We start from the raw sequence: 20041 nt of genomic DNA on the forward strand, positions 1-20041 counted from the left end.
TAGCCATCCCAGGAGGCGAAGGGAGACCCCATTGCCCCCCTGGACTTGGGCTGTACAGGCTGTTTGCTCAGTCCTGGCCACTGACATCCCCTCTGGAGGAAGGAGCTCAAGGACAGCATTTTGCCCACCTTGTTCTGAACGACTAGGGGGGGCAGGAAGAGGAGGGGGGACATGAGAGCAGTCCTGCGGCGTTTGAGGGGCTCCCCGGAGAAGGGGAGGGCTCCACCTCCCCTCCAAAGCGCTAGAGGGCAGGGCCGAAAGCCCCTCCAGCCACGCGGGCCAGGCGGGTCTCCTCAGGGCTTCCCGGGCTCCGGCCGGGTCAAAGGGCGCAGAGCCAGCAGAGGGCGCGAGATGCGCGCCGCGTTTCCTCCGCGGGGACGGGCCAAGTTTGAAAGAGTTCCCCGCCGGAGCTGGGCGTGCTGCGGCGATGGCGGCCGGGCGAAGGCAGCAGGTGAGCGCGCGGGAGGCGCCGCGCAGAGCAGGTGCGCCTTTGCAAAGCGGCCCCCCGGCTCGCGCCGCCTGAGCGGCCGGGACTGCTGCCTCCCCGTCGTGGGGAGACTGGCGGGGGGGGGGCGGGAGTTTCATTCCGACGTTCAACGCGCGTGTTGGGTGGCTGGCTGGGGGAGAATTCGTGACTCCGGACTGGCTTGTTTGGGAGGGCCCCGGCTTTGCAGGGGAGGGAGTCTTTAATCTGCCTTGAATGTGTGAATGTGGCCCCTTCTGCGCTCCTTCTCTCTTCAAAGAGAGCTTCCCCCCCCCCGCCCGGCTCAAGCAATGGGATGTAGATGAACGGGGTGTCCAAACTTTGGACCAGGAACCCCTTTTCTGCTGCTGGTTTCCCTGTCGCTTTTGGCCCTGGTGGGGCTGGCTCTCTCTTGTGTGGAGCGGAAACGAGTTGTGTTAGGCTAGGCAGGGAATTGTGGTTTAGGTGGGCAGGGGAGACAAACATCCTCAGGTGTGGAGAAGGCAACAATGGTGCCGGTGATTTAATGTTTCTCAATCTCTGCAGCTTTAAGGTGGGGAGACTTCAACCCCCAGAATTCCCCAGGGAGACTTCAACCCCCAGAATTCCCCAGCCAGCATAGCCCCCCCCATCTTAAAGTTGCAGAGACTGAGAAACAGTGTGCAAGTAAGCAGTCCTTGACTTACAATCACAACGGAATCCAAAATTCCCGTTGCTAAGTAAGACGATTGAGGGAATTTTGCCCCATTTTACAACCTTTCTTGCCACAGTTGTTAAGTGAATCACTGCAATTGTTAACTGAATCACACGGTCGTTAAATGAATCCAGCTTCTCCCACTGACTTTGCTTGTTGGAAAGCCTCTCCCCCCCCCAATCACCCTCCCACCTCCTTCGCCCTTGGTAAATCTGAAGCCAAGCTGCGTTTCCTCCGAAATCCAGTCTGCTTCCTCCATGGGCGAGACTTTCCTGCACCCGCCACTCTTTATCCAACTTCCAGGAGTTGTTTGTTTAGAGACGGGAAACCTTCCCAGATTTCCGGCCGGGGTGTTTCTGCTGTGGACATCACATTTCCACACACTTTGCACCCACCCCTTCACTAAATGAATGGTTGTAAATTGAGGACTATCTACAGTCACACTCGGCTTTAGTGACTTTAGCAGATGCATTCACTTGTTGTTTTTTTGACAAAGATTTCTTAAGACCAAAGTGCTTTTTGCTTATTTCTTTCAGGACTCTTTGACTTTTGACTGTTATGCTGAGATTTCTCGTTCAAGATCTAAAAGGGAGTTATAATACTCCATTTACCCTTTGGGGAAAGGGCAAAGTTGCCTTCGCCATTTTACAGCCCTTCCTCTAGATTTGTGTTTTTGCATTTTAAGATTTGTGTTTGTGTTTTGATTTGTGTGTCTGCCTTATACATTTTGTGTTTGTGTTTCAAGTCCTACTCTTGCCTCTTAAATTTTATATATGTTTCATGTTTCTATCTTTTAAGTTTTGGCTTTGTTTTGATTTCTCTTCCTGCATTTTATTTCTCTCTTTATTAGTCATACTTAAATCATCACCCACCTCATGCAAAGTCGCTCTAGTCTAGGCGGCGTACCACAATTCAATAAAGTTTCAAGTTGTTTATTTGTGTTTTGATTTCTTTTTCTGCAACTGGCTGAAGGTCCCAGATCCAGCAGGGAGCCAACAGAAACTGGAATCTGAAAAGGAATCGGTCTGCCGGGCCATTCAGAAAGAGCTGAAAATCAAGGAAGGGGCTGAGAATTTGCGGAGGGCGACCAAGGACAAGAAGAATTTGGCCCACGTGGAGACAGCGCTGAAGTCCTCCAGCCTGAAGTTGGAGCAGTTGCATTGCCAGCTCCAAACACTCCAAGCACGGATTGTTACAGGGGAGAGAAACAGTGGCCAAGCAGGTGGGATGTGGAAGTGTTTGTGGCTGGGGAATTCTGGGAGTTGAAGTCCATGCCCCTTAAAGAATGCCAGCTGGGGGGGGGGTTCTGGGAGTTGTCGTTTACCCGTCTTAAAGTCTGGCAGCTGGGGAATCCTAGAGTTGAAATCCGTGCCTCTGAAAGCAGTGCTGGTTGGGGAATTCCGGAAGTTTAGAATCTCTGTGTGGTCTCCCAGCCGGTGGCTGCGGTTTAGTCGCCTCTTATTGATTGGCCTTTGTGTCCTCCCCAGATGGAAAAGGGCCACCCGATCTCAAGCTTTGGGGAAAAGATCCAAACCACGTTTCAAAAAGGCTGGAAGCGTTGAAGAAGCAGCTTCACATAGAGCTGAAAGTGAAGCAGGGAGCTGAGAACATGATCCAGGTCTATTCCAGCACAGCCAAGGTGAGCTGGGTACCATTTGCCCTTGAGCAGGGGGTTGGACTAGAAGACCTCCAAGGCCCCTTCCAACTCTCTTATTCTGTAAAGTTCCAGTGACTGAGTCTAGTGCCAATTTAGTGCTGGCGGTTATTCGACTAGATTCGTGGGTAGCGGCCTGAGCAATACATCAGCTGAACTGGAGCTTCAGGTATGATCCTGATTTTGCACACCTGACGATGCTCTTGATGTTCCTCACCTCGGAATCTCTTTTCCCTCTCCAGGAGCGGAAACTCCTGGCAGCTGCTCAGCAAACTTTTCAGGACAGCAAGACAACAATCGAGCTGATCCGGATGGAGATGCTGAAGCTCTCCCAGGCGACGGGCGCACCAGGTAACCCCCTCAGCCCGACAGATTTGTCCCTTTGCCCAAACTCTTATGAAAGTTTTCATTTAGTTTCTTTTTGCAGTCCTTTACAATCATCTCCTTTTGTAAGGTAGATTCATTTCATCTCTCTCTGTAGCTGAAACTCTTCCAACCATTGGCAGTGTTGGTTGATTTTTATTTCTCCAGAGAAGGTATAAATTGATATTAAAAGAACTCTAGCCTACCTGTTCAATTGCATGTGGCTAAGTTACAAAATGCAGGCTGTTCACAGATGTTTCTCCTTCACCTGCTACAAAGATAAGGCAGAGATTGGAGCACAGCTGTCTTCCGGGACTTGTTCTTGCTTCCTGGTCTAATCTAAATCCCTGGAATTTCTTGGTGGCCTCCTACCCATTCCTAACTAGACCAAAAGCTCCTTCAGTTTTGAACCCAGAGCAAGGTGGACAACAGTGGCAGGCAGTCTTTGATTTATGGCTGTAATGGAGCCTGCCCATCATGATTGTAAATCGTAACAGTCGTACAGTGGAACAATGATTACCCCCCCTTCTGTCTCTGCAGGGGTGGGAGGCAGGGCCCCCCTCTTACTTCTGGAGCTGCGTCTTGAAGAACTGAGGCATCGCCTGCGCATTGAAGCGGCGGTGGCCGAGGGAGCCAAAAACGTGGTGAAGATCCTCAGCGGACGGCGGGTGCAAGACCGGAAGATGGTGGCAGAGGTAAGAGCAACTTTGCGTTTGTAGCAAACAGATTCTGCAACCAGAGTCGGTGACTCTGCATGTTTCTACTCCCTGTAGAGGGTGGAGCCTGCAATTCAAGGGGTCTTCCTGGGCCTGGTATGTTGGATTATAATTCCCAGGACCCCCCCCCCCAGCAAAGACGAGCACTAAAATTGCAGCACTGTAGAGTAACCTCTGGAAACTGCTGGATTAAAGAAAAATCCACTGGGTCTCATACTTGTATTATCCGCATTGAATTTTGCACGTTAAAATTGCTCATAACTTGCAAGGACACCTCTGTGTAATTTTCTCTTACCACACCCCGTGCCAGCCTGTGACGTCCATCTGTTCAGTTTTCCAGTCTAGCCAATTTCCTTGGAATTTCTGGTTGGCCCTCCCATCAAATTACGTCTGACTCCAGGTGGCTTGCCAAAATGATATTTTTTAAAAAATAAAAAATAAAAAAACACTTTTTAAAAAAAAATACTGTATTTAGGGCTGGAGAAAGTTCCAAGGCAGCTAGGTGGAAGAAAGGTTTTGAAATATTTTATTTATTTTCCTGTCTATTTATGCAATAAATATTTCCAGTCCTTTTATAGTTCAAACTTCCTTTTTCCCTCTTCTCTGCTCTTCTCTCTCCTTCGCGATATGCTCCAGGCACAGGCCTGTCTGCAGGAATCGTCCCAAAAGATTGATCTGTTCCGACTGGCTCTTGAACATCTTCTGAGCCAACTTTCTCCAGATCACCCGAAACGGGGGCTGATCAAGCAAGAGCTGACAGACACCTTCTCCCTCGGGGTCCAACAGTTGTCCCCGACTCTGATCAAGCCCTCGGCTCTCACAGGTGCCTTTGTTCTGTTAACTTTATTTCAATATTTGTGTGTGTCTTTCCATTTGGCATATTCAAACCTCGATATACACGGCAGGATGTAATTAGACTGGAAGGGAGGAAACTCCTTTGAATGAGAGGAAGCACTGATCCGGAGTTTTGTACATGGAAAAAACCCAGCCAGAATGAAATCTTAACTTTCATTTGATTAACAAAACTCTGGATATTTTACAAAGAAATGAAGACGTTCGCTTTCTAATAACATCCCGACTTTCCAGCAGCTATAAAGGTACAAATGCAAACGTACGAATTTGCCAATGCTAATTAAAGCCACTGTATCAAATCCATTAAATATGATTTTCTGTTTCAGCCTATCTGCATGCAAATCAAGAGAAAATAAAAATTATGCAGTCATAGATTACTGGAAGCAAAGAATACCACACAGATTTTATTGTTATTTAATTTCTTTTCTTTTCCTTTTTCATCCATTTATCTCCTTTCTTTTTTCTTTTCCTTTGTTATTTCTTTCCTTCCCTTCAAATTCTCCTTTCCCTTCCTCCTTTTTTCTCCTTTTCTTCCTTTCCTTTCCTTTTCTTTTATCAATTTCCTACGCCGCTCCTCACCTACAGTGGCTCTGGCCAGCCTTATTGCATGACAGTTTCTACATTTTAGACTTAACAGCCATTGTTTTACAAAACAAGGAATGTTCTTTTGTGATAAGGAAAATGTTGTGTTGTTTTTAAACAGATTAACTGTGTTTAGTAAAATAACAAAGTTATCTCACTTATCCTCACTTATCCTTGTGTGTTTATGTGTAAACACCAAGTTAAATGGCAACAAAGCTGCAGACAAGTTGTGCCAATTTCCACTAAAATTTCAAAGTACTCCAGATAAACAGAAGCCTGTTTTCTGAGTATTGTAACTGGATCAAATTAGTCAAAGAACCAACATCTCTGTTCAGTCCCAGAGAGATAAAAGTCCTAATTTCTTTTAGATCTACTGCCTAATTCATGCTGGATTTTCCGTTCTGAATTTATTCTGGTAAATGATTTGAATAATCACGGCAATTTTCTCCTTCAGTGATATATTTTGAACATTTTTCCTTACAACCCTCTTTTGTGACAGTGGTTCACGCGTTGTGGCTCTTCTCTTTGGCTTGCAGGTGGCCTTCTAGTCCGTTTGGTGGGCTGTGAAGACCTCTTGGAGAAGATGCCAGGCCGTTCCCGTATGGCCACTTCCGCGCCTGTTTACACGAGCTCTGGTGACTTCAGGCTTTTGACCCGGACATGGGCTGGCATCAACTTCCCCGGCCGGGGGCCTGCGGGGAAGCTCCTTTGCCAGGAGGAACTCAGCCGTGAGTGTTGATGATCCTCCGTAGAGGAACTGACAGCAGACAGAGCGGAATCAGGTTTATTATCCAAATAAAATATGCCAGCTCACACACACAGAAACAGGCAGACAGACAGACAGACACACACACACAGAGAGAGAGAAACAGGCAGACAGACAGACAGACACACACAGAGAGAGACAGACACACACACATACACACACACACACAGAGTCCTTCTTTAGCCACACATTCCTTCACAGATAACAAGATATATATATATATATCTTTTTTAATCCAGAAATTTCAACAGAATGATATCCCACAATCAGGCAGCCTTTGGGATCTGCCCCTGCCTGTGTGCATCTGAAGTGCTAGCTAAACTGACAGCCCCCCATCTCTTAAAACCCCATAAGGAAGGGATCCACCTTCCTTCCCACAGTTTATTGCCTAGAAATAGGACCTGCACTTAAGTTGGAAAAATGTGCTTTAAAACGGAGCCTCCGTGCCCACCCTTGTGCCTTGTAGCCAGCAAGGAAATCTACATATCGCCAGGAACCATTTGGACATCCCACTCCTGGTGCCCTGTTTATGGAACTGTTTTCTTGTAAACCTGGGATTCTTACCATAGGCAATGTTCTGCTGGCAAGCTGCCTCTTTCCGGGTATCCAAAGTTATGGAGGTGTCCAGCCGGGGCTGCATATGTCCACATTCCGCTATATTTTGAGGAAACAGAAAAAGCTTTTTAAGCAGGAAGATGGGAGCAGAAGAGATCTTGTGGGATGCTTTGACGAGGAGGCACCTGATTGGAACACTTGCCTCTCCTTCAAACTTAAACCCCTGTTTTTCTCTCTCTTAAATTCTAGTATAGACAAGCAGATGCAGAATTTTCTTTCCTTTGATGCACAGTTTAGAAATGTTTTTGGGATGATGCTTTCAATTTACCTGCAATTCTTCCCACCTCCTCCCTACTGAGACTAGGAAGGAGGTGGGGAAAAAACAAATCCCTTCCCAGTGAATCATGTTATATGATCCTCTGACACATTGCTTGCTCATATCAACCATGGTGACCTAAAGAAAGTTCTTTTGTAAAACAAAATAATAATAAATAAATTAAAGCAATTTTTAACCATTCCCCCCCCCCAGGTCATTTAATTCAAGTTACTTTTTGACTGCTTACCTTCCATACATTTGCATTCGCTGCCTTCACATAATTTAACAAGAGATTCTTCTCCGTAAGCATTATAAACGATGGTGCACCGTTTTTCTGTAGAAACAAAACAAAACAAAAATCATTTTCTTGAAATCGAGAGAGATTGATCATGTATTTAAGTTAGGGAAGGGGAAGGGGAAGAGAAGGAAAAGAAAGGGGAGGAAGAGAGGAAGGAGGGAGGGAAGGGGTGAAGGCATGAGAAGGGAAGGGAAGGAAAGGGGAGGGAGAGAGGAAGGAAGGAATTATTATTTTATTTATTTATTTTATTTTTTATTATTTTATTGTATGGTACTGTACATACAGCGTTGTACGTATGGTACTGTATACGGTGCTGTACGCACGGCACTGTACGGCAACAGCTTGGTGGAAAGCGCTGACAAGTCACTTTTTTAAGTGCCGCTGTAACTACTTCAAGCGGTCATTAAATAAGTGCTAGTGGTCGCTAAGGGAGGACTGCTTGTACTGTTAGGGGGCTTGGCACAGTCTCTTCCCAAGGAGACCCCCAAAGATCTGATGTCACCCCTTCTTTTTTCTTCTGTTGGCAGGAGACGTCCTTGCTGTTCTCAAGGTCGACAACAAAGTTGTGGGTCAGACAAACTGGGGGCCGGTTGGTCGGCAAGCGTGGAACCAGACTTTTGCTGTTGAGTTGGAGCGAGTAAGTGTGCATCCTCACTTGCCCCAGGAAGAAACCGCAATCCACTTTGGAGCAAACATAGAGTATCTATATGAGTCGTCCTTGACTTACGAGTGACAACATTTCCACTGCTAAGCAAGACCATTGTTAAGTCACACGTTTTAAGGCGGCTGTGGTTGCAAGTTGAGGATGGGGTGAATTTGTCCCTGAGCAGGGAGGCAGGCTCAATAACACCCTGCAGTCCTGAGGACTAGCAACCAATGTCCCCGGCCAACCCCCAGAGGGCTAGTCCATGGCCACCGTCACTGCAGCGCGCACGTCTGGCGCCCTGTTGAGAAACCGGTGCTGCAATCAGGATGTCGGAGAACGGATCCTTTTCCGAGCAATGCTGATCTCTCTTCCCTTCACCCTGCAGTCTCGGGAGCTGGAGGTCTCCGTTTATTGGCACGACTGGCGCCAGCTCTGCGGGGTGACATTTGTGCGTCTGGACAGCTTCCTCGACAACGCCAGCCACAACCTGGCTGTTCCTCTGGAACCCCGGGGGAGGCTCTTCGTAGAGGTAAGGGCAGTTCTCTTACAGGTGGCTCAATTGTGGCCACATGATGTAAAATCCAGCACGATTCCTTTAACAACCGCCTTTCTTAGCCACGTGGGAGTTGAGGTCTATAAGTCTTCAAATTGCCACGGTTGGGCCTCCCTAACTGCAGCCATTTTTATTCCTTCCTCCATAGGTGACGTTCAGCCAGCCGGTCGTTGAGACCCACGCCAAGCTGCAACGCCAGAAGCGCATTTTCCCTAAACAGAAAGGTAGGAGAAATTCCTCACAAAATATCAATTTCAATATTTTCCCCTGCATTAAGAACTTCTGTCGCATGGCCCAGTGATCACCCTGGTGGTGCTGGACAGCGCAACAGCTCTTAGAACCCAGAACTTAGGTCATAGGGCTGGAAGGAACCATGGAGGTCTTCTAGTCCAGCCCTCTGCTCAAGGCAGGAGACTTTACACTTCATTGTCCACCTGAACTCAGATTGAGTTTTGAGGAGAAATGCTGGACATTTAGAATCAAGGGTGACCCAGGTGGTGGCTGGGTGGCTGAGCATCGCTGGCTTTGGTGTCCTTTCCTGCAGGAAAAGAGTTCCTCCGAGCTTCTCAGATGAACGTCAACATTGCCACCTGGGGACGCCTGATGATGAGCCTCCTGCCCCCTTGCAGTTCCCTCAGCGCTTCCAGCCCCCCTTTCCGGGGGTCTCTGCATCCAGATGTTGGCTCTGCAGCTGCCGCTGAGGACAGCTCCGGGCCCTGCGCACCCAGGTGAGCTGTCCCTAAATACAAGCCGGTTGCCCAAATTCTGATCCTGTGATCCTGGATGGTTGTAAGTGCAATGACCCTGTCGCAAGTCACTTTTTTCAGCGCCGTTGTAACTTTGAACAGTCACTAAACGAATGGCTGTAAATTGAGACGGCCTGTGTTAGGCGGGCGAGGCTGACCGAGACATTTGGAGAGGAAGGGAGAGTTTACAAATGTTTAAAAAAGAGCCTCTCTTCCAGATGCAGCCCTTCCCCTCCGGAAAAGCTGACCCAGGGAGGTCAGCCGCCCCCCAAGCCCCCTCGCCTCTTTCTGCCTCTCTCGCACAAGGAACCCGTCACGCCTCCCACGGATCTGGGGGTAAGTTTCTCCTTTGCCCCTCCTGTCTGTGCTTCCGTTGGAGACGTTGTAGATTCCCAGTCCCTGGCCGGTTGCTTGCTTTTTATTTTATTTTATTTCTTTATTTCTATCCCACTTTTATTATTTTTATAAATAACTCAAGGTGGGGAACGTATCTAACCAACCTTCCTCCTCCCATTTTCCCCGCGACAACAACCCTCTGAGGTGGGCTGGGCTGAGAGGGCGAGAGGGACTGGCCCATAGTCCCCCACCCGGCTTTCCTGCCTAACGCAGAACTAGAACTCAACATCTCCTGCCATTGGCCCAAAGTTTGTTGATCACCCAGTGGTCTCCACTCCTGCCCTGTATTCTATTTTTAGAAGACTCCCCTCCTCCATGGAAAAACAGGCAACTTGCAACAAACCGTCATCAGGTACGAACCAGAAAAACGAGAAGCATTAACCAACCTGGCTGCCTTTTCGGCAGGTGCCTTAAACCCCCTTTGCTGCATTTGGTACCTTCCAGCTGGGTGGGTGTAGGAATGACGGATACAAGCAGTCCTTGACTTACAAGGTTTCTGTTGCTAAGTGAGACAGTGAAGTGAGTTTTTGCCCCATTTTACAACCTGTTAGGGGAACCGCTGCAGTTTTAAGTTAGTAACAGGATTGTGGGGTGAATACGGCTCCCCTCATTGATTTTGCTTGTCGGATGGTCGCAAAGGGGGATCACGCTGCAACCCTCGTAAATATGAGCCCGTTGCCAGGCGTCTGAATTTTGATCACATGACCACGAGGATGCTGCAACAGTTGTTAAGGGTGAAAAATGACCATATCACTTTTTTCAGTGCCGTTGTCATGTTGAACAGATACTAAACAAACCGTTGTGAGTTGGGAACTGTCATATACGACGTCAGACACGAGAGCCTTTCGATCTGAAGCAGCTTCAGGACTTTCTGGATGCTTTAAATATTTTCCTTCGCTCTCCCAGGGGGATGGCCCTGCAGCTGGAAGACTTCTGCTGTATGGCGGTGCTTGGCAGGGGCCACTTTGGAAAGGTAGCGTGTATTGTGTGTGTGTGTGTGTGTGTGTGTGTGTGTGTGTGTGTACACCCACCACTGCCCTGGCTCCAACCAACAGTGTGATAAAGACATCCCGGGTTGGTTCACCCTTGCAATATCTCTGAAGTGGGAATTTGGAAAAGCAACATGAAACTCGGGTCCCGTCTGCATTAACGCCGTATTGGGTGTTCCCGAGTCACCCAACTCCCCTTGTTCCGAATGAACAACACGCAGACCACTTTCCGTGATGGTTTCAGGACCCTGGGGTGGAAATGGCCTTATGTCACTGGTCAGAAAGTGTGTCCAGCCTCCCAAAGCAGGGGAGACAGGAAACCGTCACTAAATGTATGGTTTTAAGCCAAGGATTGCCTGCACAGCAAGCAGACAAGAACGGATGTGACACATTTATTTATTTTAAAAAATGATCCAGTCGTTTCAGCCGTAGTGGGGTAGATGCAAAGCTGGGTGGGGGGAGAAACTGGTTTTGATTTTGACCTTTTCCCAAAAGGATTGGATCCTTATTTCTAGGTCTTGCTCGCCCGTTACAAGGCCACCAAGAAGCTCTTCGCCATCAAAGCCCTGAAGAAGCAGGAGATAATTAGCCGGGATGACCTGGACAGGTGAACATGGCTTGGTTTGTAAGACTTGCCCATTGTTTTTCCTCCAGGAGGGGAGCATTGGGTATTCCTTCCAGCAACCTTGTCCGCTGGGCCAGATGAAAAAGACGACTGGCAGAAAGTTTGTGGGGTTGACGGTAGACACTTTTGTGAATTTATACACTGCCTGTCTCACTCATTGGACTCCAAGCAGTGTGCAAAATTAAAAACACAGAAAAAATTTAAACAAATAACAAAAAATTAAAAAAACCATTTTAGATAAGGCGCTAGTCCTTGTGAAAATGAAAGGAAGGAGAAAGTGAAGGGGAAAATACAGTTCCGGGAACAAAGGGTATCTTTATTGTCTTTTGATGTTTCCTTGAAATTTTATCTCTGGCAGCCTGTATTGTGAGAAACGTATTTTCGAAGTCATCAACTCTTCCGGCCATCCCTTCCTGGTCAACATGTTTGCCTGTTTCCAGACTTCCACTCACGTGTGTTTCCTGATGGATTACGCCCCCGGCGGGGACCTCATGATGCACATCAGCTTCAACAATTTCTCTGAAGATACCACTCGGTGAGTGGATGAAAAATATAGAACACAGAATAACAGAGTCGTAAGGGACCTTGGGTGTCATCTAGTCCAACCCTCTGCTCAAGCAGAAGGCTCTGTTCCATCCCAGTCAAATGGTTGTAGTCCTTGACTTACGATCACAATAGCAACTGGAAAATTCATCATTAAGTGTTCGTCGTTAAATCAGGCGTCCCATGACTGCATCCAATTGTATAATCTCCACGGTTCTGACAAGCAACCTTCCCTGTCGACTTCCCCATTGGCTGCTTGTCAGAAGCTGGCTGTGATGGTCTCAGATGACCGTCATATGACCCGGGGAGGATGGAACCGTTGCAGATGTGACACCTGAATCACAACCCTGACTGTGGGGACACTGCGATGGTTCTAAGTGCGAGGACAAGTCATAAGTAATTTTTTCCCAGTGTTGTTGTTAACTCCAAACACTTGCTAAGTGCCCGGTCTTAAGTAGAGGACTACCTGTGTGCCCTCAATGATGCTGCTGTGATGTTTGATCGTCTTCCTTTCCCCGTTCAATCTTTCAAAGGTTCTACTCGGCCTGCGTTGTCTTAGGACTTCAATTCTTGCACGAGAAAGCCATTGTTTATAGGTAAGACATCTGAGACGCAAGGATAGAATTGCTGGCTTTCCTGCCAACTAGAACTCACCGTCTCCTGCTTTCTACACCAGCACCAAATTGGCCCCGCTGCACCAAACTGGCCCCCTGTCCCCTTAATAACGGACTTCCCTTTCTCCTCCCCACCTCCCTTTTCCCTGCCGCTGCTCCTGCAGGGACCTGAAAATGGATAACCTGCTCCTGGACGCCGAAGGGTTCGTGAAGATCGGGGATTTTGGGCTTTGCAAGGAAGGTGAGGAAGAAGCAGCAGCTTTGCTTGGGGTGTGGGGGGGGGAGAAAGTGGGAGAGCTGTGTGTATTTGCAATCTGTTGACAGGCTTGCTCACCTCCTCTTTATCCCGCATCCCAGGGGTCGGTTTCGGAGACCGGACCAGCACCTTCTGCGGCACCCCGGAATTCCTGGCTCCAGAAATTTTGACGGATCCGTCCTACACCCGGGCGGTGGACTGGTGGGGGCTGGGCGTGCTCATCTTTGAGATGCTGGTGGGAGAGGTGAGCACAATTTCCAGTCTGGGCTGAACATTCACAGAGTATCCGGGCTGTAAAAAAAAATTGTAATTTCAGCAGGCAGAAAATATGCGGTTTACAAATAACATTTCTGTACAGGTAGTCCTTGACTTACAACTGATTCGCTTAGTGACCGTTTGAAGTTACAACAGCCCTGAAAAAAAGGGACTTGGGACCTTTTTCACACTTGCTACCGTTGCAGCCCCCTTTATGGATTACTGCCTTGTCATGGCGAAGGGGCTTGCGTAACTCAATGAAGCTATCAGCTGTGCCGTGCAGGGCCACCCAAGACGGACAGGTTATAGCAGAGAGTTCTGACAAAATTTGATCCACTGGAGAAGGAAATGGCAAACCACTCCAGTATCTTTGCCATGAAAACCTCATAGATAGTACTAAAAGGAAAAAGGATATGACGCTGGAAGATGAGCCCCTCAGGTCGGAAGGTGTCCAATATGCTACTGGGGAAGAGCAGAGGGCTAGTACTAGTAGCGCCAGAAAGAATGAAGCGACTGGGCCAAAGCCGAAAGGACGCTCAGCTGTGGATATATCTGGTGGTGAAAGGAAAGTCCGATGCTGTAAAGATTTTTTCTCCATAGGAACCTGGAATGTAAGATCCATGAATCAAGGCAAGCTAGACGTAGTCAAAAAAGAGATGACAAGACTGAACATCGACATCTTAGGAATCAGCGAACTAAAATGGACAGGAATGGGTGAATTTAACTCAGATGACCATCAGGTATACTACTGTGGGCAAGAATCCCTCAGAAGAAATGGAGTAGCCTTCATAGTCAATAAAAGAATAGGAAAAGCAATACTGGGATACAATCCCCAAAATGACAGAATGATCTCAATTCGAATCCAAGGCAAACCATTCAATATCACAGTAGTCCAAATCTATGCCCCAACCACTGGTGCTGAAGAGGATGAAATTGACCGGTTCTATGAAGCCCTACAGCACCTTATAGAATTAACACCAAAAAATGATGTCCTTATCATCATGGGGGATTGGAATGCTAAGGTAGGAAGCCAAAAGATAACCGGAATAACAGGCAAGTTTGGCCTTGGAGTACAAAATGAAGCAGGGCACAGGCTAATAGAATTTTGTCAAGAGAATACGATGGTCATAACAAACACTCTTTTCCAACAACCCAAGAGATGGCTCTACACATGGACATCACCAGACAGTCAACATAGAAATCAGATTGACTATGTACTCTGCAGCCAAAGATGGAGAAGCTCTATACAGTCAGTAAAAACAAGACCAGGAGCTGACTGTGGCTCAGATCATGAGCTTCTCGTTGCAAAATTTAGGCTTAAATTGAAAAAAGTAGGGAAAAGCACTAGGCCACTCAGGTATGAACTAAATCATATTCCTGATGAATATACAGTAGAGGTGACAAATAGATTTAAGGAACTGGATCTGATAGACAGAGTGCCTGAAGAACTATGGATGGAAGTTCGCAACATTGTACAAGAGGTAGCAACTAAAACCATCCCAAAGAAAAAGAAATGCAAGAAAGCAAAATGGCTATCTGAGGAAGCTTTGCAAATAGCTGAGGAAAGAAGGGAAGTGAAAGGCAAAGGAGAAAGAGAAAGATACACCCAATTGAATGCAGAATTCCAGAGAGTAGCTAGAAGAGATAAGAATGCCTTCTTAAATGAACAGTGCAAAGAAATAGAAGAAAACAACAGAATAGGGAGGACCAGAGATCTCTTCAAGAAAATTGGAGATATGAAGGGAACGTTTCATGCAAAGATGGGCATGATAAAGGACCAAAATGGCAGAGACCTAACAGAGGCAGAAGAGATTAAGAAGAGATGGCAAAACTACACAGAAGAACTATACAAGAATGAGCTTAACATCCCAGATAACCACAATGAGATGGTCATTGACCTCGAACCAGACATCCTAGAATGTGAAGTGAAATGGGCCTTAGAAAATCTGAGCAACAACAAAGCTAGTGGAGGTGACAGTATTCCAGCTGAGCTATTCAAAATCTTAAAAGACGATGCAGTAAAAGTGCTACACTCAATTTGCCAGCAAATTTGGAAAACTCAACAGTGGCCACAGGATTGGAAAAGGTCAGTTTACATTCCAATTCCAAAGAAAGGCAATGCCAAAGAATGTTCAAACTATTGCACCATTGCACTCATTTCACATGCTAGTAAAGTTATGCTTAAAATCCTACAAGCTAGACTCCAGCAGTATGTGGATCGAGAACTACCAGAAGTACAGGCAGAGGAACTAGAAATCAAATTGCCAACATACGCTGGATCATGGAGAAAGCTAGGGAGTTCCAGAAAAACATCTACTTCTGCTTCATTGACTATGCTAAAGCCTTTGATTGTGTGGATCACAACAAATTGTGGCAAGTTCTTAAAGAGATGGAGTACTAGACCATCTTATTTGTCTCTTGAGAAACCTATATGCGGATCAAGAAGCAACAGTGAGAACTGGACACGGAACCACTGATTGGTTCAAAATTGGGAAAGGAGTCCGGCAAGGCTGTATACTGTCGCCCTGCCTATTTAACTTATATGCAGAGCACATCATGAGAAAGGCAGGGCTAGATGAATCAAAAGTTGAAATTAAGATTGCCGGGAGAAATATCAACAACCTAAGATATGCAGATGATACCACTCTGATGGCAGAAAGTGAAGAGGAACTAAAGAGCCTCTTGATGCGGGTGAAGAAGGAGAGTGCAAAAGTTGGCTTGAAACTCAACATTAAGAAAACCAAAATCATGGCATCCAGCCCTCTCAATTCCTGGCAAATAGATGGGGAAGAAATGGAGGTAGTGTCCGATTTTATTTTTCTGGGCTCAAAGATCACCTCAGATGGAGACTGCAGCCAAGAAATTAAAAGACGCTTGCTCCTGGGGAGGAAAGCTATGGCAAATCTAGAAAGCGTACTAAAAAGCAGAGACATCACCCTGCCAACAAAAGTGCGTATAGTCCAGGCCATGGTTTGCCCAGTTGCAATGTATGGCTGTGAAAGTTGGACCATAAGAAAGGCTGAGCGCCAACGAATGGAGGCCTTTGGACTATGGTGCTGGAGAAGACTCCTGCGAGTCCCTTGGACTGCAAGGCGTTCAAACCGGTCAGTCCTAGAAGAGATCAACCCCGACTGCTCCTTAGAAGGCCAGATCCTGAAGTTGAAACTCAAGTACTTTGGCCACCTAATGAGAAGGAAGGATTCACTGGAGAAGTGCCTAATGCTGGGAAAGATTGAGGGCAATAGAAGAAGGGGACGACAGAGAATGAGATGGCTGGATGGAGTCACTGAAGCAGTAGGTGTGAATTTAAATGGACTCCAGAAGATGGTAGAAGACAGGAAGACCTGGAGGAACGTTGTCCATGGGGTCGCGATGGGTCGGACACGACTTCGCAATTAACAACAACAATAACAACCGTTGCAGCATCCGTATGTCCACCTCAAGACATACCTCCCTCTCCTAAGACACCCCCGCCCCCGAGGCTGGTAGCCTAATTAGGTCTTCTTAAACATCCAGAGAGATGGAGCTCAATTACTCATTAAAATTAATTATTTTAAACTAATTAACCAGGGCTTCTTGATTAAATTCCTCTTCGGCAAGAGCTGGTACTTTGGGCCACAACATCTCTCTGTACAGCCTACCTCATAGGTAGAGGAGAGGAGGCTGTTTTGAACACACACACACACACACACACACACACACCTTGGAAAAGGTAGGAGAGAAAGTTAAACAAGGAACAAGGATTAAACCGTTTCAAATTCTGTCCTTCCAGTCTCCGTTCCCCGGTGACAATGAAGAGGAGATGTTTGACAGCATCATCAGCGAAGAAGTTTGTTTCCCACGATTCCTCTCCGAGACCAGCACTTCGCTTATGCACAAGGTAGCGTCGTGAATTCAGGGCGGGGGTCCCACAGCAAAGTTTTGGTGCTGGATTGGAACCCAGTCCCGATTTTTCCTTCATTTTTCTCACCAGCTTCTCCAAAAGTGTCCTGAGCGACGTCTCGGAGCGGGAGCCAGAGACGCCAGAGAGATTCAAAGTCACCCTTTTTTCAAGGTATGGAGATCCCTCTGCATTTGCCATCCGGTAATCCCCTTCTGGGATCCATTTTCTTCCCTTTCCGATCTCTTGAATCAACACTTAAGTTGAGCACCCAAAACAGTGGTTCTCAACCTGTGGGTCGGGACCCCATTTGGGGTCGAACGACCATTTCACGGGGGTCGCCAAACAACGCAGTCCGCCATTTTTTCCCCCCTTTTCCTTAGCTGTGCTCCTCCCTTTTATTCTATTGCCTTTTGAAAGCCAATAGAACAGACTCTCTTGAATAGAGTCTAATTCTATTGGCTTTCCAAAGCCAATAGGAATTGTCCAGGCTGTCTCTGCCCTGCTGAGCCTGCCAAAAGTCCCAGTCTGCAAACGGTGCTGCACCAGTTGAGTAGTCCTTGACTTACGACCGGTTGAGTAGTCCTCGACTTACGACCGGTTGGGGGTCACAGCATTAAAATGGTTGAGAACCACTGACCCAAAAGGAGCAAGAAACAGTGAGCGGAAGAAAGGCAGTGCAAGAGATTTTTAAAAAAAGAAAGAAAAAGACCTCAATTTAATCTTTCTATCTACCTGCTCTCCATAATTTAATCGTTTTGCCTTTGTTTTTAAATCACCTCTTTTTTGGACTCCCTTTCATTCTCACCTGTATTTCTCTTTTCCTCCCTCTCAGCCCCTTTCCAGTTCTTTGATATATTTATGTATAAACTTTATACGGATGTATGGAGGCTTTGAAGAAGAGATTGGACAACCATCTGTCTGAAATGGTTTGGATCTCTTGCTTGAGTGTTTGTGTTTGTGTGTGTGTGGGGGTTGGACTAGAAGATCTCAGAAGTTCCTTCCAACTCTGTTATTCTGTTATTTCTTTTGCAATTTGATCCTTATTCTCTCCATATCAGCGTTTCTCAACCTCAGCAACAGAGACAGAGGAGACCTAACAGAGTTGGGGAAAGTGGATTTCTGTTTTTCTCTCTTTCTTTCCCAACCCCCCAGGAGATGGATTGGGATGCCCTTTTTTCCCGGAATCTCAAACCACCCTTGGTGCCCATCCTAAAAAGTGCCACCGACGTCGGCAGCTTTGACAAGGAGTTCACGTCTCAAAAGCCTGTCCTCACGCCTCCCCGGGACGCCCTCCCTCTCTCTGTCGAGGAACAAGCCCGGTTTAAGGATTTTGACTTCCTATCTCAACACTTCCTGAATGTCTGAATGTGGGCCTGATCCCTGCCCTGTTGCTCAAGATCCTCTCCCCTCAGGTGCTGCTCAAGAGAAGCTTTAACAGATCACGGTTTGGGGGAACCAACATTTCCAAGCACTATTTTTTTTTTTTTTTACTTTTTTTTCTTGGCAAAATTTTTAATCCTCTGAATCTGGCCCCAGGGAGCATCAAGGTCAACTTCCATCAGCTTCCCCTTAATTCTGAATTGTTGAGGAAGGGGCATCAAGACAGGATGGGGCATCCCAAAACCAAGATGAGGATCCCCGTGGTGCATTTGGGAACCTTGTTTCCTCTTCATCCCCAGAAGCTTCGGAGAAAACCCTAGTAGCTTTAATATCATTTTCTAACTTGAGACCAAACACTCCGGGTTGTTTTTTGTTTGCATTTTATGATGAAATCTTTCAACTCCGACCAGATGAAGGAACCTGGCTCTCCAAAAATGTAGCTTTGCTTTAGAAATGCAGGGTGTAGTTTGCACTATGTAGGTCTTTCTCAAGCTTGGCATCTTTAAAATGGGTAGACTTCCCCAGCCAGCTTTGGGAACTCTGGGAGTTGAAGTCCACAGGTCTTGAAGTGGCCAAGTTTAGAGAGCCCTGACTTAAGAGGATGAAGAATTTGATCCACTCTGATCTCCTGATCCGCCTGCAGCCTCCAGCCCTGCAGAGGGGAAATCTGCTCCCAGCTGTTGGTTCCCACAGCTGGAAAGTCTGTACATCTGGCCAAGCTCTGTCTCTATCCGTATCGGACCTCTGGTTAGGCAGGAGGCAGAATTATCGACAGGCAGTTTGCACGCTCTGGCTGGCACTGATCGGCATGGAATTTGAACTCTCTCCTCCCCCGGACGACTGTGTGAGATGCCCAGCGTTGGCTGCAAACAAAACGGGCCTCTGTTCTTGCCGTGGCTTTGGAAACAAAGCAAGTTCCTTGTTCCCGAACTCAGCCCAGGGCACAATGCCTCTCTTTCGACAGGCCTCAGCTGCCTTAGTTTCCCCCTGTTTCGCCTCCCGAGATGTCACTTTTAGAGGCCACAGAACAAATGTATGCGAATTGTATTTTTTCTCTTCCTTTCCGCATCAGGCATGGGGTGCAGATTGTTTGGACAGAGGGGGCAGAAGAGAGAAGGCAGGAAGCTCAACGCCAAACACGTCTCGCCTTTTGGTTCTCCACTGTGACTGAATTAATTTAAAATTAAACTCATTTCAATAAGAAAGAAGAGCATGTTTTTCTAAGATGGGGATATCCTGCTAGCGAAGTTGAGCCTCTGCAAGAGGCAGGAAAGTTTTAATTTTTTCCATTGCAAAGCCATGTCCTGGGCCACCTGGTATCTCCAGTCCAGCTGTGGATGATAGGAACCGTAGTACAAGATACCCGGGAGTTATGTCGTGATGCCAAAGATGCCAAATTTCTGTTGTGAATTTCTCCTCTTTTCTCCCATCAGCTCTGAAACAGAAGCCTTAATTTTATTATTTAACACCTTAGTGCCAATTTTTTTTAATTGGACACCCTAGCACAGGGGTGTCAAATTGCCAGCCCGCCCCATTGCCAGCAATGGCAAAAAAGCTCCGATATGTTGCGTGACGTCATGTGACATCGCGAGTTTGACATTTCTGCGCCTAGCAGATTCACAAAACACCGAACCCCATTGTGGTTTGGCTGTGGCTTGCTACAATGTGGAAACCCAGCTACTGAGAGTTTACAGAAGGAGCCTGGGAGACCCAGGATGGTCTTTAACCCCATTGTTTGTTGCCCTGTACGTCATAAATGTGAGGACTGGTCATAAGTGACTCTTTCACTTCCAACCGTCATTAAGGAAATGGTTTTAAGCCGAGGGACTTGCCTGCCCACTGGCAAAAAGAAAAAAAAATAATAAGTACAAAGAAGTGGAAGACATATTTTAAAAA

The 20041-nt window shown here is 47.0% G+C and overlaps 1 protein-coding gene and 1 long non-coding RNA gene across 3 annotated transcripts; one reads left to right on the forward strand and one right to left on the reverse strand.

The window, feature by feature from the left end:
• Positions 1 to 297: 297 nt before the first annotated feature.
• Positions 298 to 19343, forward strand: PKN3 (protein kinase N3). Of its 2 annotated transcripts, none has more exons than XM_039345063.1 (22): positions 298 to 451; positions 2130 to 2379; positions 2645 to 2796; positions 3054 to 3162; positions 3715 to 3869; positions 4527 to 4713; positions 5861 to 6052; positions 7787 to 7896; positions 8291 to 8434; positions 8607 to 8682; positions 9003 to 9186; positions 9423 to 9540; positions 9900 to 9952; positions 10507 to 10573; positions 11105 to 11196; positions 11573 to 11749; positions 12291 to 12353; positions 12536 to 12612; positions 12729 to 12871; positions 16655 to 16762; positions 16856 to 16936; positions 17918 to 19343. In XM_039345063.1, the coding sequence occupies exons 1-22, from the start codon at positions 428 to 430 to the stop codon at positions 18128 to 18130; spliced, it is 2775 nt and encodes a 924-aa protein (XP_039200997.1). In that variant the 5' UTR covers positions 298 to 427; the 3' UTR covers positions 18131 to 19343. The 2 variants fall into 2 exon arrangements, with proteins under 2 accessions (XP_039200997.1, XP_039200998.1); XM_039345064.1 differs by having other exon boundaries at positions 19218 to 19343.
• Positions 4728 to 12840, reverse strand: LOC120308676. Its single transcript, XR_005556901.1, has 4 exons — positions 12706 to 12840; positions 7209 to 7295; positions 6655 to 6744; positions 4728 to 6081 (listed from the first exon to the last, which is right to left on the reverse strand). It is a non-coding gene; the product is annotated as an uncharacterized LOC120308676 (long non-coding RNA).
• Positions 19344 to 20041: the final 698 nt, after the last annotated feature.

This window comes from Crotalus tigris, unplaced genomic scaffold (assembly GCF_016545835.1).
Source record: "Crotalus tigris isolate CLP2741 ecotype Arizona unplaced genomic scaffold, ASM1654583v1 scf7180000017940.1788314, whole genome shotgun sequence".
Classification (NCBI taxonomy): domain Eukaryota; kingdom Metazoa; phylum Chordata; class Lepidosauria; order Squamata; family Viperidae; genus Crotalus; species Crotalus tigris.

Coding starts and splice junctions, on each gene's coding strand:
- PKN3 (XM_039345063.1), top strand. CDS start 428: ATGGCGGCCGGGCGAAGGCAGCAG. Junction 8,683..9,002: donor CATTTTCCCTAAACAGAAAG/GTAGGAGAAATT, acceptor CCTTTCCTGCAG/GAAAAGAGTTCCTCCGAGCT. Junction 16,763..16,855: donor GCACTTCGCTTATGCACAAG/GTAGCGTCGTGA, acceptor TTTTCTCACCAG/CTTCTCCAAAAGTGTCCTGA.